Consider the following 18,157-nt stretch of genomic DNA (forward strand, 5'->3'; position numbering starts at 1 on the left):
CTGCACATTTCTAAAAGGGTGACTGCAGGGAGACAAATCCCAGAGGGAAGAGACAAACATGAGAATGTTGTTGTGTTGGAGAGGTGGGATTATGGATGTTTTCTTCTTTTCAAAATTTCCATGACTGTTGTTACATTGCCATTGAATTCAATAATAAAGAGCATTAAAACTCAAAAAAATAAAAATAAAAAAATAAAAGTGATGAAATTCAGTTGTAGAAATGAAACAAAGCAAAAATGCTAATAGAAACAAAATAGGTTTCAGTTACTAATTTTAGAGTAAAATAGGTTTTAATAACTGGACTTCCTTATTATCCAATATTATTTAAACTGTAATTCATATTTTAAGTTCATAGAGAATCAAAAAGCAGAGGTAGATTTACTTTCTATACATATGGAACATTTTAGAACAAATGATAGGATAACCCAATTCTTAACATCTACTGATGAAAAACTTTCTTTCAAAAATAATATTCTTGCCCTTCTAAGAAGTAGTTCTATCCTGAGGTATGATTTTATAGGCACTTTTAAGACCTGGCACAGGTCTCTGGCACAAATTTACTGTAAAATGTGGACAATCAACATTACCTCACCAGGTCTGTTACCCTTGCTGATAATGAAGAGGCTGGAGTCAATCATCTCAAAGCACTGAAATTCTGAGATGTACGTGAGACAGATAGCATATGGAAATCACAGGGGCTTTATAGGACATCTATTACAAGATGGAGTAATGAGGACCAGCTTTATCCTCCAAGGATGAGACAGAGACAAAATATATGAAACAACAGCATTCCAGACACTGGGCATCTGGCAATAAAGGACTGCAATCCCTGAGAGATGGGAAATAAATGAGGTGATCTCAATGATTACAGCAATTCTGTTTAGAGAGACTCCAGGCACTAGGTCTTCTCTCCCTGAGTTGAGAAGATTGAGCTAGGAGTTTGGGAAGTCCAATGTGGCTAGAGTTCATAGAGCAAATTACTAGAAAGGAGAGAACTACACAGAGAGACAGAGAGCTTGGGAGATCTGCAGATGGTCGCCTCAAGTCTTCAGCTGAATTCTGATCTGTGAGACAGAGACCATCTGAGGCCTGGAAAAGAACCACTCAAAACGATGAGAGAAAACAATCTCCAGAGGTCACACAGGGCCTATAAAACCACAGTTAACTTAGAAGAATTTTGCAGCCAGGTGTGGTGGCTTACGTCTGTCATCCTAAAACTCTGGGAGGCCGAGGTGGCCGGATTGCTTGAGGCCAGGACTTCAAGCCTGGCCTGGGCAACATGGCAAAACCCCATCTCTACAAAAAATACAAAAATTAGCCAGGTGTGGTGGTGTCCACCTGTGGTCCTAGTTACTCAGGAGGCTGAGGTGGGAAGATCATTTGAGCCCAAGAGGTCAAGGCTGCAGCGAGCCGTGACTGTACCTTGGCACTCCAGCCTGAGCAACAGAGCAAGATCCTGTCTCAAAAAAAAAAAAAAAGAAAAGAAAGAGAGAAAAAAGAAAAGAAGAGGTTTTGCGCTTCAAGTAGTGCAAAAGAAGAGTTTTTTGCTTCACTAGTGGAGAAAAGTAAGCTGTAGGCTAAATGCTACTCTAATCCTGCCTAACAAAGTATAAGACCTGAAAAAATGGATCCCAGAACAAAGCTCAAAAATATTTATAGGAATAAAATAATGTTCAGTATCCAATAAAGTGAAATCTATAATGTCTGGCATCCAATTAAAAATTATCAGACATGAAAAGACACAGGATGGAATATATACAGGATGGAATATATAATACTGGAGGAAAAAAATCAATCAAAACCAACCTCCGAATCACAGAAATAATAGTCCTAGTAAACAAGGATAGTAAGACAATTATAAACATATTATCTGTTGACAAAGCTAGAGGAAAGATTAAGTATGTTAAGAAAGACATGGTAGATACTAAAAAGACCCAAATTCTTTCTTCTTTTTTTTGAGACAGGGTCTTGCTCTGTCACCCAGACTGGAGTGCACTTGTGTGATCATGGCTCCCTGCAACCTCTAACTCCTGCGCTCAAGCAATCCTCCTGCCTCAGCCTCCCAAGTAGCTGGGACTAAAGGCATGCACAACCATGTCTGGCTAATTTTAAATTTTTTGTAGAGATAGGGTCTCCTTATGTGGTCCAGGATGGAAAAAACCCAAATTCTAATCAAACTTCTAGAGACAGAAACTACATGTCTGAGATGAAAAATATACTAGGTGGGATTAACATCAGATTATATCTTGCAACACTCAAAGACAAAGCAATAGATACTATCCAAAATCAAACACAAAGAGAAAATAAAAACTGGAGAAAGGAAGGAAGGAAGGAAGGAAGAATAGAGCATCAGTGAGCTGTAAAACAATGTCAGTATCCTAATGCATGTGTAATGAAAGTCGCCAAAGGGCCTGTAGAGTCAGAGAAATTTAAAAAAATAATAGTGGCTGGGTATGGTGGCTCACACCTGTAATCCCAGCACTTTGGGAGGCTGAAGCGGGCAAATAAGTTGAGCTCAGGAGTTTGAGACCAGCCTCGGCAACATGGCAAAACCCCGTCTCTACTAAAAATACAGAAATTAGCCGAGAGTGGTGGCGGGCACCTGCAGTCCCAGCTACTCGGGAAGCTGAAGCATGAGAATTGTCTGAACTCAGGATGCAGAGGTTGCAGTGAGCCAAGGTCACACCACTGCACTTCAGCCTGGGCAAAACTCTGTCCCCGCCACACCCCCCGAAAAAAAAAGAGAGAAAGAAATAATAGCAAAAAAAAAAATTTCCAACTGTGATGAAAACTATTTGATTCAAGAAGCTCAACAAACTCCAAACAAAAGAAACATGACATGAACTGTACTATACCCAGGCATATCATAATCGAATTGCTTAAAACCAGTGATAAAGAGAAATCTTAAAAGCAGCTTGAGATAAAAAGACACATTATATACAGAGGAAGATAAAAACGACAGCAGATTTCTCAACAGAAAACTATGGAGCAATATCATTAAAAGACTGGTAGAGGCCATGCACAGTGGCTCACGCCCGCAATCTCAACACTTTAGGAGGCCAAGGCAAAAGGATCACTTGAGCCCAGGAGTTCAAGACTGGCTTGGACAATATAGGGAGGCCCTGTCTCTACAAAAAATTAAAAAATTAGCCGGGCATGGTGACACGTGCTTCTGGTCCCAGCTACTCGAGAGGCTGAGGTGGGAGGATTGCTTGGGTCCAGGAAGTCAAGGCTTCAGTGAGCTGTGATCACACCACTACACTCTAGCCTGGGTGTCAGAGTGAGACCCTGTCTCAAAAAACAAAAAAGTCTCTTGGAAAAAAAAACTTATTAATCTAGAATTGTATTCCCACAAAAATATCTTTCTGTATTTATTTATTTATTTATTTTTTGAGACAGAGTTTTGCTCTGTTGCTTGCTCAGGCTGGAGTGCAGTGGCACGATCTCAGCTCACTGCAACCTCTGCCTCCTGAGTTCAAGTGATTCTTGTGTCTGAGCCTCTCTAGCAGCTGAGATTACCGGTGCATGCCACCATACCAGCTATTTTTTGTATTTTTAGTAGATCCAGGGTTTCACCATGTTAACCAGGCTGGTCTTGAACTCCTGGCCTCAAGTGATCCTCCAGCCTCAGCCTCCCAAAGTGCTGGGATTACAGGTGTGAGCCACCACGCCTGGCCCAAAAATATCTTTCAAAAATGAAGGTGAAATAAAATATTCATCAGTCATATAAAGGTTTGGCAGTCAGACATACCTAGGTTTAAATCTTGCTCTGTCTCTTACTAGCTGGGTAATATCAAGTTATTATTTTTATTAATATCAATTTTAATTACCAATTATTAAGTGCTTATTATAAATAGGCACATGTATTATGCCAAGTGCTTTATGTATACAGAACCTCATTTAATTCTCACAACTCAGAAAGATAGTTATTATTATCCCTGTTTTATAAAAATGCTGGAATTTAAATACAGATTGACTGAACCCAAATCTCTTGCTCTTGACCATTGTCTCATACTACTGGGGCCTCAGTCTCTTCTGTGTGTAAAATAAAAAGCATAGTAAGTACTTCCCAGAGTTACTATGAGGACTAAATGAAACGATACATGTGTATCACCCAGTATAATGCCTGACACACAGCAGTCACTTAAAGAGTGCTATTGCTATTATACAGTCATACTTACCATACATCTCATCTTCCAACCCATGAACAAAAGCTCCACAAGCTCCTGACTCAATCAAGTTCACAGCCCCGGTATCTACTTCTTCCTTGGGAGCATCATCTCCCCACTTTCTGCCACTGGAAAACTCCCCCGAACTGTAAAGTTCCTTGGCACGCTCGTGTGCAGTACGTTTCCTCTGCAGAGGACAACAACAATTACCAATTGTAGGAGGTTCATGAAGGAACACTAAGATGAACCCTGAGAACATGGGAAGGCAGAAAATAAAACTGCTCTTTGAGAGTTACGTTTGTAAAAATTATCAGTAGTTCATACAAGAGAAATGCAAATTCAACTTAAAATGAAACCAAAGCCTTGCTGGTCTATAATAGCTGAAAGTACCTAATTAGAGAGGATAAAGATAGCTGAAGAATGTGTTAAGAAAGTTGGTTATGTTTGCTGTGGCAGCAACATAGGAAAGAGAGAGCCAGAGAGGCAAATAATGGCAGTGCCCCTCCAAAAACCATCTTGGGTAGACAATACGTTGACTCTAAGAAAACAATTATCGGGCAGGGAGCAGGTGGCTCACACCTGTAATCCCAGCACTTTGGGAGGCCAAGGCAGGCTGATCACGAGGTCAGGAGATTGAGACCATCCTGGCCAACATGGTGAAACTCCATCTCTACTATAAGTACAAAAATTAGCTGGGCATGGTGGCACATGCCTGTAGTCCCAGCTACTCGGGAGGCGGAGGTTGCAGTGAGCCGAGATCATGCCACTGCACTCCAGCCTGGCGACAGAGCGAGACTCCGCCTCAAAAAAAAAACTATCTTCAGTCCCAGTAAAAGTATTTTTCTATTTGGCAACATTGCGTTCTATTTCAGCTACAGTACAGTCACTAAATAATCTAGTAAACTCACTTTACACAGAGATTGCCTAAGGTGGAATATACTGGTTAGTGTATCCAGTCCACTTGACAGTTATGGTTCTCATCACAAATGAATGACCTGGCACTCCGTTTTATATATCAGCCTCTCATTAAACCCCATCTCTAAAAAACTACAAAAAATTAGCTGGGTGTGGTGGTACACACCTGTAGTCCCAGCTACTCAGGAGGCCGAGGTGAGAGGATCACTTGAGCCCGGGAGGCAGAGGTTGCAGTGAACCAAGATCACACCACTGCACTCCAGCCTGGGCGACAGAGCGAGACCCTGTCTCAAACAAAAAAAAAAACAAAACAAACAAACAAAAAAACCATGCACGAGAAAAAGAGCTGAGAGACATATACCAAAATCACCAAAGTCATTATATTAGGGTAGCAGGCATATGGGTAAATTGTTTTCCTTTCCCTTATCAAAAATTCTACAACGCTATAATATCACTTTTATAATTTCAAAATTGAGGTACTAACAATGAATGTACATATTATTTTCTCAGAATCAAATTTGGTTCTGCAAACCACGTTAGTGAACCATCACAATCAAAGCTTAAGGGCATTTCATAAGAGGTATTTGGGGCCGGGCACAATGGCTCACATCTGTAATCCCAGCACTTTGGGAGGCAGAGGCAAGAAGATTGCCTGGGCTCAGGAGTTCAAGACCAACATGAGGAACACAGCAAGACCTCATTTCTACTAAAGATAAAAAAAAATTAGCTGGGCATGGTGAGGTATGCCTGTAGTCCCAGCTACTCAGGAGGGTGAGGTGGGAGGAATGCTTGAGCCCAGGAGATCAAAGTTGCATTGAGTAATGATTGTGCCACTGCATTTCAGCCTGGGCAATAGAGTGAGACCCTGTTTCAAAAAAAAAGAAGAAAAAATGGTGTGGGGTTGGGGGTATTTTGTTACTGTTTGGAGAAAGGCTTTACTCAGTCTTCCATGGTAACTGCTACTGAAAAGGAGTCCTAAAATGTCATACCATCTCACAAAATGAGAATGGGCCTTTGTAGTTCCTAACAAATAGAAAATTAATCTTTTGAGGTTTTCTGGGGTTTTTTTGTTGTTGTTTTTTGGGTTTTGTTTTTTGAGACAGAGTCCCACTCTGTTGCCTAGGCTGGAGTGCAGTGGTGCGATCTCGGCTCACTGCAACCTCTGGTCTCCAGGGTTCAAGTGATTCTCTGCCTCAGTCACCCAAGTAGCTAGGACTACAGGCGCATGCCACCACACCTAGCTAATTTTTGTTTTTTAGTTGAGACAGGGTTCATCATGTTGGCTGGGCTGGTCTCAAACTCCTGGCCGCAAGTGATCCACCTGCCTCAGCCTCCCAAAGGGCTGGGATTACAGGTGTGAGCCACTGCACCTGGCTTAGAAAATTAATCTTGCCTCTTTTTTGTAAAGCATAACCTGTGCAAAGTATTTCATTACAATAATACAAAATTTAATGAAGTCACTTGTTATTTGCTTCAATTTACTAAGATTTTAAATTAAAATGTAATACAGTTATCATGTTAATTTAACAAATGCTGCTAAGTTAAATCAACACAACTCAGCATACTGCCCCCCTACATTGGTTACAGAAACCCACTTTAAATAACAAAGAATAAAAGGTACCCTCAGATCCGACATCAGCTTCTTGTCAAGGGTCTGCTCCAAGAAATGAGAACTGACTTGCTCCATAGAGCCCTATAAAAAGAAAAATCCAGAGCATATAAAACAACTTTTATGATTTGAACATTATCTTAAAATTCAGAGTCTATAGACAATTTAAGTGCATAAAGATAATATTATTCATGACAGTAAAGATGCTATGGGTTCTGAATCAGCAGGAAAATAAAAATATTAGCAGCAGCTAACACCTAAATAGAGCTTAGAATGTGTCACCTACTGTGCTTTTTTTTTTTTTTTCTTTTCTGAGATGGAGTTTTGCTCTTGTCACCCAGGCTGGAGTGCAGTGGCATGATCTCAGCTCATTGCAACCTCTGCCACCCAGGTTCAAGCAATTCTCCTGCCTCAGCCTCCTGAGTAGCTGGGATTACAGGTGCCCGCCACCATGCCCGGCTAATTTTTTGTATTTGTATTTGTAATTGTAATTTTTTGTTTTTGTATTTGTAATTTTTAGTAGAGACGGGGTTTCACTACGTTGGGCAGGCTAGTCTCAAACTCCTGACCTCAGGTGATCTGCCTACCTCGGCCTCCCAAAGTGCTGGGATTACAGGCGTGAGCCACCACGCCCGGCCACTATGTGTCATGTACTATTCTAAGGGCTTTAGACGTATATTAACTCATTTAAATCCTCACTATAACCCTGAGAAGTAAGTACTATATTAGTCCCATTTTATATATGGAGAAAAGACACAAAAAGATTAAATAACATATTGACGGTCACAAAGAATAAATTCCAGAGCTAGGAGATAAATCCAGGCTCCAAAATCCTTTCCCTTAACGACTACTCTCCACTCCTTTTCATTCTTCTTTCCATTCATCTGTTCATTCATTCATGCATTCAATTAAACAAATATTTAGCAACCATTCAATTATATGTCTACAGTTACCAGGAACAAGAATACAAAAATAAAAAGACAACAGCTGTACACTCAACAATCTCACAGACTAGTAAGGGAAACTGACAAGAAAAGAGATTACTGCAATATGGTATGAAATGCTGTAATACACATCTAGGAACGATGCCATGGGAACGGAGAGAACAAGCAGTATTAAGGTACAGGCAGGGAGAGGTATACTTGGAGAAATGAAAATCACAGTGCGAATGCCAAGTGGGAAATATTAAGTCGTTTTACAAATGGAACGTAAGATAGGGCTCCTGAAAATGAGGCAGTACAGATAGGATAATAAAGAGCCTTATTTGCCATAGTAAGGGGTTTGCCTTATAAATAATTATTACATAATCCCTGTTAAACATCTAATGAGCTTAACAATGTATAAAATATTTTACTTATATTTTTCCAATTTATTCTTCCCAATAATCCCATATACCTCTCATCCCCATTTTCTAGATGAGAACTGAGGCTGAGATTAGGCAACTTACTCATTTCAAGTAAGGGAGAACATAGATTTATATTTCATAAAGCCCATCTTGCAACAGTATGACTAATGGACCATAAGGAATCAAAATGAAAGCAAAAAGACTAGTTTCAGAGGCTGTTGGAGCAGGTCCTAGACATTAAGAAATTTATCTGAGATCTTCTCTAATTCCTAAGTTAATAAATGTGGAAATGCTTATACAGGCTCAGATCTTTTCTCTAATCAAATTTTTCATAGAAAATTACATGTTCCTGGGGAATGTCCTTACTCAAGTTAACACCTTTCCTATGATTCCACAAAAACAACTGCCGTACTATTTTGACTAAAGTAGTTTCAAAACCACTTTTTCTTTTGTTACATAGATCTGAGCCAATGTCATATCTAACATCCATTTTTTAAATCCAAACAACAATTTTATAAATAAGAACTATAAACGCTTAAGACCTCCTAAATCTCTCTCTAGCTTTACCACCAGCATTAGCTGTTGGCTTTTTTCTACTAGAATAAAATTTTCATGACTTCACAGTAAGTTGCTTCATCCATAATTCCCAGTGCCCTCCTCCAATGCCCGCAGCTGCACGCTCATCCAACACAGCAGCACAGAGGGAGTACTATGCAAATTTGTGCCCCAAAAAATTAAATATCATTACTTGAAATAAATTTTCAATGTCACCTAAGAATAGGTGAAGCTTTCCATTTTAAGTCCACAAACACAGAGTCCTATAGCATAGTAATCCACTTGAAAAATGGTGAGATGTCTATTACTGCAGGACCAGTGGAAATGGAGAAGGGATGGATTTAGGGGATGTCAAGAAGGAAGAACTGATATGAGTTGTGACTCAATGGATGTGAGACATAGAAAAACTATTTCCAAATTCCTCTGGTTCATGACTTAGCAGATGATAGCATCATTTACGAAAACAGAGAAACAGATTTGGACCAAAAAGATAATGAGTTCATTATAAAGTGCACCTCACCAATGAGAAAAAAAGCTACATTCTGGTGTACTTTAACCAAGACAAATATGTTTAGATTAAGATGGAATCTCTCCGACTGTACTACTAGCACTACTTAACAACCTAAATTTAGGTAGTTAATGCTATGAAAACCTTACTTAACACTGAGAAAACCATTTCACTTGAGAGCCTTATTAAATGTATGTGAAATTTAGATACAAGATATTTAACAATTATCACACCTGCTTTAAGAGCAAAAACTGCTCAACTGGTGTAAATAACATAAGTCTATGCAACTAGGTGATAAGTACATCAGACATAAAACTGCCACTAACTAGGAATATCTGCATTTACCCTGGGAAAGACCAGTCATGGGCAGACTTACAGGCATAAAAGTCCATAACCTAACAGTCTGAAAATGTTGTAATTTTTAAGGTCAATGACTTCTTAAGGCTTATAAAAGTAGTGACTGTATTCTAAATAGTCCCATGAATCTGCTTACTGGGACCTCAAGTTTCTTTGCCCCACAAATAGGGCAGTTATAAATAAGTAAAAGCTAACCTCTTTTACATGGTTTTGAATTTTCTGATGTAACACATATCAGAAAATTTTTCATACTGCTATAAGCCCAAGGGATTGGAAACTACTCACTTTTTAAGCAAGATAGACTCGAGGCTACAAAGCTAAGTTGCTGCAGAACCTGGCTTCTGTTTTCCTCTCCAACTTACCTCGTTACAGATCCCCTATATTGAACATTACCCCCCCAACTAGAAAGCACTAAACTGCTTGTAGTTTAGTATGATATTGCAGCTTAGTATATTGCTATGCATGATAATGTACTGCTTTTATATCCCTGCTCATATTTTCTCTTTCTCTGCATCGCTATCTAGTTACTCATCCTTCAAAACTCAGTTCAGAGATCAGCTCCTCCAAGAAGCCTTCTGTGGTTGTGGTTGGTGCTCTTTCCTACCAGTACCAGGTATTATTATTCACTGATTAGCTATCCCTGGCTACCTGACTATCAACTTCGTTGAAGACAGAAACTGTCCTCGATGTTTGTCGATTTGCTGAACAGGTGATCTAAAGATTATACAGGTTCAACATCCCAATTCCAAAAATCTGAAATCCAAAATGCTCCAAAATCCAAAACTTTTTGAGTACCAACATGATGCTCAAAGGAAATGTTCACTGGAGCACTTCACATTTTGGATTTTGGAGCATATTTCAGATTTGGGATGCCCAACAAGTAAGTATAATACAAATAAAATATTCCAAAATCCAAAAACAAAACAAAACAAAACAAAATCCAAAACACTTCTGGTCTCAAGCATTTTGGATAGGGGATACTCAATCTGTATGCAGATTTGTTTAAAAAAAAAGGCTCACCAGAGTTACCTGGCACATATCACCCACAACAAAAAGGGACCAAAATAACAAATAACTATATTTCAACTAAAATGACTGTAGATATATGCTGCAGAGCACCAGAGAAAGGGCAAAATCCCTGTGGAGCATGGAAGCCTCAGGATAGCACCACAGGGAAGGGAGTGAGGCTTCCTACCTGCCACACTGTCTCCCTTGCCAAAATCAGCTTAAAATCAGAGGAAATTCTTACAGGGAAAAAGTAAGCTGGAGATACCTATCAGTGGTCCCCACTGCTGCCACAGGCACCAGCAATTCTTGATAAAGGAGAGTCCTTAAGTCCTCAGTGGCCACAAATCCAGTCTGGAGAGTAGCCAAGAGATCATTCAGCTGTACTGCCTCAGAGTGGGAGCCCACCTTGTCCTAAGCTGCTGTAGCATGGCACCAAGTTGAAGCTAGACTCACTACTAGTGTGCATCCTGCCCTGGGGACCAGTAGCAACTGACTCTCTTCATCCCTGAGAACCCGCCATCATTCTACCATGATCACACGATGGCCTGCAGCACCATAACCCCATCCACATAGAGTCTAGGTCAAACAGAGTGACGATGATCTCAGCATCAGACCCCACACAGCGCTACCAACCATCCAGAAAACAGGCAGACATGCACAGCAAGGAAGCCATCAAATAGACAGCTGGCAGCGCTTTACCCAACACCCCTGTTCCATACAACCATCTGGGCTGCCAAGTATGCACGCGCCAGTACTCAGCCAAAAAGCCAATCCTGCGGCAGCCCCACTCCCTCACAACCCATCACAGAACCACCTGCCCACGCCCTGCCTAATAGCTGGTAATTCAGTGGTCCTGTCCCCTAAAACTGGCCACGATAGAGTCCCAGAGTCCCACAGTCCCACACCACACAGTCCAACTGGTCCTGTGGTAGCCCTGGCCCCCTAGCATAGACTGCTGCCAAACTGCCCAGCCCCACTGCACAAAAGCATTTGAGCCTAGCCCAAAGCAACAGCCAACCAGGCAGTAGCCCCATTTCCCTACACAGCCACAGAGCTGCCCAGCAGGCCACCGCAGCAAAGGCCTGAGCCCAGCACGACAGCCACCACAGCAGTAACTACTGCCTCCCTGGAAAACCAGATAGACAGCCTGGCAGCCATTTTAGCCTGTACATGTCTTGGCCAAAAATCAGCTCAGTACCCTCATCTACAGCATTGCCATCACAAACTCCCACAGCCTAGGCAACTGAGGCAATTGCAAACATCAATGACTAGGATTATAGCTGAAGATTACAGCTGAAGCTGACAAGGATTATTACACCACCCACTGAGTCCACCCAGAACCAAAGGCAACACACCATACCCAGCTAATACCCTAAAACCATCTACAGAAAAAGACTGTTACTATATACTAGCTACTCAATAAAATTGAAAAGAGCAACTACTCTACTAAATGCACAGATATCAACATCCAGTATCTTGCACACGATAAATGAAAATCAAGGAAACATGACACCCTCAAAGGAATACAGTAAGTCTCCTGGCTGGGGGCAGTGGCTCACATCTGTAATCCCAGCACTTCGGGAGGCCAAGACAGCCAGAAAGCATGAACTCAGGAGTTCAAGACCATTCTGGGAAACATGGCAAAACCCGTCTCTACAAAATATAAAAAAATTAGTTGGGTGTGGTGGCATGCGCCTGTAGTCCTAGCTACTCAGCAGGCTGAGGTGGGAGGATCACTTAAACCCAGGAGGAGAAGGTTGCAGTGAGCTGAGATCATGCCACTGCACTTCGGCCTGGGTGACAGAGCAAGACCCTGTCTCAAAAAAAAAGAAAAGGAAAAAAGTCCCCAATGACAGACATCAAAGAAAAGGACACTTACAAAATGCCTGAAAAGGAATTCAAAATAGTGATCTAAAGGAAACTCAGTAAGATACAAGAGAATACAGACAAACAATTAAATGAAATCAGGAAAACAATTCATGATCTGAATGAGAAATTCAACAGAAATCAATACCATAAAAAAGAACCAAACAGAAATCTTGGAACTGAAGAATTCAATGAAAAAAATAAAAATAGTATACAATTGAGAGCTTCAACAATAGACTAGGATCAAGCAGAAGAAAGAATTTCTGACCTTGAAGACAGGTCTTTCGAAATAACCCATTAAGAGGAAAAAAAAAAAACAAATAAGAATAAAAAAGAAAGCCTTGGAACATATGGGACATCAACAGGCAAACAAATACTTGCATTGAAGATTGCCTGATGGAGAAGAGACAGAGAAAGGCACAGAAAACCCATTTGATGAAATGATAGCTGAAAACTTGCCAAGTAGTGGGAGAAATATGGACATCCAGATTCAGGAAGTTCAAAGGTTCACAATTACATTCAACCCAAAAAGATCCTCTCCAAGGTACATTATAATCAAACTATCGAAAGTCAAAGAGTAAGACTTTCAAAGCTGCAAGAGAAAATTGTTAAGAGAATCTCCATTACTATCAACAGATTTCTCAGCAGAAACCTCGTAGACCAGGAGAGAATGGGATAGAATTAATATATTCAAGGTATTGAATGCTACAACTAGAAACAAAAGGACAATAATCACTATCATAACAACACACAAAAGTATAAAACTCACCAGTAAAGGTAAACTCATAAATCAAACAGATCAAACCCCAGTGATACAATATGTCATATAAAATTTTCAACCTGCTAGTATGAAGGTTAAATTCAAAATGGTCAAAAACTACAACAGCTACAAATAGTAGCTAAGGAACACATAACAGATGAAGAAGAAAATTAAGGCAACAAAAATATAAATTGAAGTGGGGAGGGAAAAAATCTAGGGTCCTTTTATGTAACCAAAGTTGAGTTGCTATCAGCTTAAAACATTCTATTGTAACTGCAAGACTTTTTTTTTCCCCCTTGAGACAGTCTTACTCTGATGCCCATGCTAGAGCATAGTGGCCTGATCATGGCTCACTGCAGCCTCAATCTTCCAGGTTCAAGTGATCCTCCCACCTCAGCCTCCTGGGTAGCTGAGACTACAGATGTGTGCCACCATGCCCTGCTGATTTCTTTTTTCTTTATTTAGTAGAAACGAGGTCTCACTATGTTGCCCAGGCTGGTCTCAAACTCATGAGCTCAAGTCATCTGCCTGCCTCAGCCTCCCAGTGCTGGGATAATAGGCAAGAGCCACCACACCAGCCTAACTGAAGACTCTATAGTAACTATGTAGAAAAAAGTTACAGCAGATACACAAACAAGAAAGAGAATGAAAATAAAGCGTGGCCCCACAGAAAACCACTAAATCAGAGGTAAACAACAAGAAAGGAAGACAAGAACAAAGGATCTCCAAAATTACTTTTTGGTAATTAACAAAATGGCAGGAATAAGACCTTATCTATCAATAACAATCTTGAATATAGCTGGGCGCAGTGGCTTATGCCTGTAATCCCAGCACCTTGGGAGGCCAAGGCAGGCGAATCACTTGAGGCCAGGAGTTTGGGACCAGCATGGCCAACATGGCAAAACCCGTCTCTAATAAAAATGCAAAAAAGTTAGTTGGGCGTGGTGGCACATGCCTGTAATCCCGGTACTGGGGAGGTTGGGGCACGAGAATCACTTGAACCCAGGAGGTGAAGGTTGCAGTGAGTTGAGATCGCACCAGTGCATTCCAGCCTAGGTGACGGAGTGAGACCCTGTCTCAAAGAAACAAAAAAAAAAAAAAAAAAGAAGAAGAAGAAAATCTTGAATATAAATGGATTAAGTTCTTCAATTAAAAGGTACACTACAGCCTGGGCAACAGAGAGACAGACACCCTGTCTCAAAGAAAGAAAAAAAAAAAAGGTATACATTGGTTGAATAGATTAAAACACAAAATCTAAGTATACATTGCCTAGAAGAAACACACTTCACAAGCAAGAATTAAAACATATACCAAAACCTATGGTATGCAACAAAAGCAGTTCTAAGAGATAAGTGTACAGCAATAAATGGCTACATCAAAAAAGAAGAACAATCTGGTTTTTAGTTTTTTTTAGCGACAGTTTCGCTGTTGTCCAGGCTGGAGTCCCCAGGAGTTTGAGGTTGCTGTGAGCTATGACTGTGCAATCGCGGAACCGCACTCCAGCCTAGGCAACAGAGCAAGACCTTGACTTAAAGAAGAAAATAAAAAAAGAATAAAATCTTGTCATTTGCCACATCGATAAACCTGGAGGACATCATGTAAAGTGAAATAAGCCAGACATGGAAAGGCAAATATTGCATGATCTAAGACTTAAACATAAGACCTAAAACCATAAAAACCCTAGAAGAAAACCTAGGCAATACCATTCAGGACATAGGCATGGGCAAAGACTTCATGACTAAAACACCAAAAGCAATGGCAACGAAGCCAAAATTGAGAAATGGGATCTAATTAAACTAAAGAGCTTCTGCACAGCAAAAGAAACTATCATCAGAGTGAACAAGCAACCTACAGAATGGGAGAAAATGTTTGCAATCTATCCATCTGCCAAAGAGCTAATATCCAGAATCTACAAAGAACTTAAACAAATTTAAAAAAAAAAAACAAACCCATCAAAAAGTGGGTGAAGGATATGAACAGACACTTCTCAAAAGAAGACATTTATGTGACCAACAAACATATGAAAGAAAGCTCATCATCACTGGTCATTAGAGAAATGCAAATCAAAACCACAATGAGATACCATCTCACACCAGTTAGAATGGCAATCATTAAAAAGTCAGAAAACAACAGGTGCTGGAGAGGATGTGGAGAAACAGGAACACTTTCACACTGTTGGTGGGAGTGTAAATTAGTTCAGCCATTGTGGAAGACAGCATGGTGATTCCTCAAGGATCTAGAACCAGAAATACCATTTGACCCAGCAATCCCATTACTGGGTATATACCCAAAGGATTATAAATCATTCTACTATAAAAACACATGCACACGTATGTTTATTGCAGCACTGTTCACAACAGTAAAGACTTAGAACCAACCCAAAGGCCCATCAATGATAGACTGGACAAAGAAAATGTGGCACATATACACCATGGAATACCATGCAGCTACAAAAAAGGTTGACTTCATGTTCTGTGCAGGGACATGGATGAAGCTGGAAACCATCATTCTCAGCCAACTAACACAAGAACAGAAAACCAAATACCGCATGTTCTCACCTATAAGTGAGAGTTGAACAATGTGAACACATGGACACAAGGAGGGAAACATCACACACCAGGGACTGTCAGAGGGTGGGGGCTGGGGGAGGGACAGCATTAGGAGAAATACCTAATGTAGATGATAGGTTGACGGGTGCAGCAAACTACCATGGCACATGTATACCTATGTCACAAACCTGCATGTTCTGCACATGTATCCCAGAACTTAAAGTATTAAAAAAAAAATTGATATCATAGAGGCAGAGAGTATAACAGTGGTTAGCAGACACTGGGGAGGGGAGGCAGTAGGAGAGAATGGGAAGAGACTGGACAACAGATACAAAGTCACAATGAAGAGAAATAAATTCTGGTGTTCAACTGCACATAAAGGTGACTATGATTAACAGTAAAATATTGTATATTACAAAATATACAATATTATAGCTGCAAGAGAGGCTATTGAAAGTTCATGACAAAGAAATGATAAATGTATGAGGTGATAACTATACTAACTATCCTGATTGGATTAATATTCAACATAGATGTGTATCAAAACATCAACTTGTGCCCCATATATACAATGTGTCAATTTTTGTTTGTTTGTTTTATTATACTTTAAGTTTTAGGGTACATGTGCACAATGTGCAGGTTAGTTACATATGTATACATATGCCATGTTGGTGTGCTGTACCCATCAACTGGTCATTTAACATTAGGTATATCTCCTAATGCTATCCCTCCCCACTCCCCCCACCCCACGACAGGCCCTGGTGTGTGATGTTCCCCTTCCTGTGTCCATGTGTTCTCATTGTTCAATTCCCACCTATGAGTGAGAACAGGCAGTGTTTGGTTTTTTGTCCTTGTGATAGTTTGCTGAGAATGATGGTTTCCAGCTTCATCCATGTCCCTACAAAGGACATGAACTCATCATTTTTTATGGCTTCATAGTATTCCATGGTGTATATGTGCCACATTTTCTTAATCCAGTCTGTCATTGTTGGACATCTGGCTTGGTTCCAAGTCTTTGCTATTGTGAATAGTGCCACAATAAACATACATGTGCTTGTGTCTTTATAGCAGCGTGATTTATAATCCTTTGGGTATATACCCAGTAATGGGATTGCTGGGTCAAATGGTATTTCTAGTTCAAGATCCCTGAGGAATCGCTACAGGTACCAAAAGAGAGATATAGACCAATGGAACAGAACAGAACCCTCAGAAATAATGCCGCATATCTACAACCATCTGATCTTTGACAAATCTGACAAAAACAAGAAATGGGGAAAGGATTCTCTATTTAATAAATGGTGCTGGGAAAACTGGCTAGCCATATGTAGAAAGCTGAAACTGGATCCCTTCCTTACACCTTATACAAAAATTAATTCAAGATGGATTAAAGACTTAAATGTTAGACCTAAAACCATAAAAATCCTAGAAGAAAACCTAGGCAATACCATTCAGGACCCAGGCATGGGCAAGGACTTCATGTCTAAAACACCAAAAGCAATGGTAACAAAAGCCAAAATTGACAAATGGGATCTAATTAAACTAAAGAGCTTGTGCACAGCAAAAGAAACTACCATCAGAGTGAACAGGCAACCTACAGAATGGGAGAAAATTTTTGCAATCTACTCATCCGACAAAGGGCTAATATCCCGAATCTACAATGAACTCAAACAAATCTACAAGAAAAAAACAAACAGCCCCATCAAAAAGTGGGCGAAGGATATGAGCAGACACTTCTCAAAAGAAGACATTTATGCAGCCAAAAGACACAGGAAAAAATGCTCATCATCACTGGCCATCAGAGAAATGCAAATCAAAACCATAATGAGATACCATCTCACACCAGTTAGAATGGCAATCATTAAAAAGTCAGGAAACAACAGGTGCTGGAGAGGATGTGGAGAAATAGGAACACTTTTACACTGTTGGTGGGACTGTAAACTAGTTCAACCAATGTGTCCATTTTTAAAAATTAATTAATTTTTAATGAAAGATTGTACACAAATCACTTGATCACAGGTTTATCTACTGGAGAGCTGGAGTAGAGCAGCTTTACCTCTTAGCTTGCACAGAGATACTAATAAAGCAGCAGGGCCTTAACTGGCCAATCCCAATGTGTAACTGGATACTCACCAGGAAAGGATTATACATGGGCTTTAGATTATGAAGTTTGAAGTCCTCATCTGTCATTTACTATCTGTGTGGTCTCAGACAAATTATACCACATTCCTAAATTTTAATTTTGTTATTTATAAGTAATACATTTACCTCAGAGAGTTTAAAAAGATTAAAAGTTACTTGCAAAAGTATGCAAATGAGTTAGGCATGTGTGCTTGTATATAAAGAAGTGGGTTAATAGTTATGTGTGAATATGTGTGTATTTATGTGTGTATGTATGACTAAAAATGCCTCATTTAGTAGGCCAGGAACTCTATACATAGTAGTAATTATTATTATCAGCAAGATAAGAATGATTATTTTTTCTGAATACAAACATAATTACTTATGTAATTTGAAGC

General features: G+C 40.0%; 1 protein-coding gene across 1 annotated transcript in view; it reads right to left on the reverse strand.

Annotated features, from left to right (window-relative positions):
• INTS4 (integrator complex subunit 4) overlaps positions 1 to 18,157 on the reverse strand; it is a 116,868-nt gene that overhangs the window by 56,339 nt on the left and 42,372 nt on the right. Inside the window, exons 9-10 of the mRNA XM_034933433.3 lie at positions 6,706 to 6,777; positions 4,182 to 4,356 (exon numbers count right to left, since the gene is read on the reverse strand). Of these exons, the coding sequence (XP_034789324.1) occupies positions 4,182 to 4,356; positions 6,706 to 6,777 (247 nt within the window). The remainder of the gene's footprint in view (positions 1 to 4,181; positions 4,357 to 6,705; positions 6,778 to 18,157) is intronic.

The sequence above is a fragment of the Pan paniscus genome, chromosome 9 (assembly GCF_029289425.2).
Source record: "Pan paniscus chromosome 9, NHGRI_mPanPan1-v2.0_pri, whole genome shotgun sequence".
Lineage (NCBI taxonomy): Eukaryota > Metazoa > Chordata > Mammalia > Primates > Hominidae > Pan > Pan paniscus.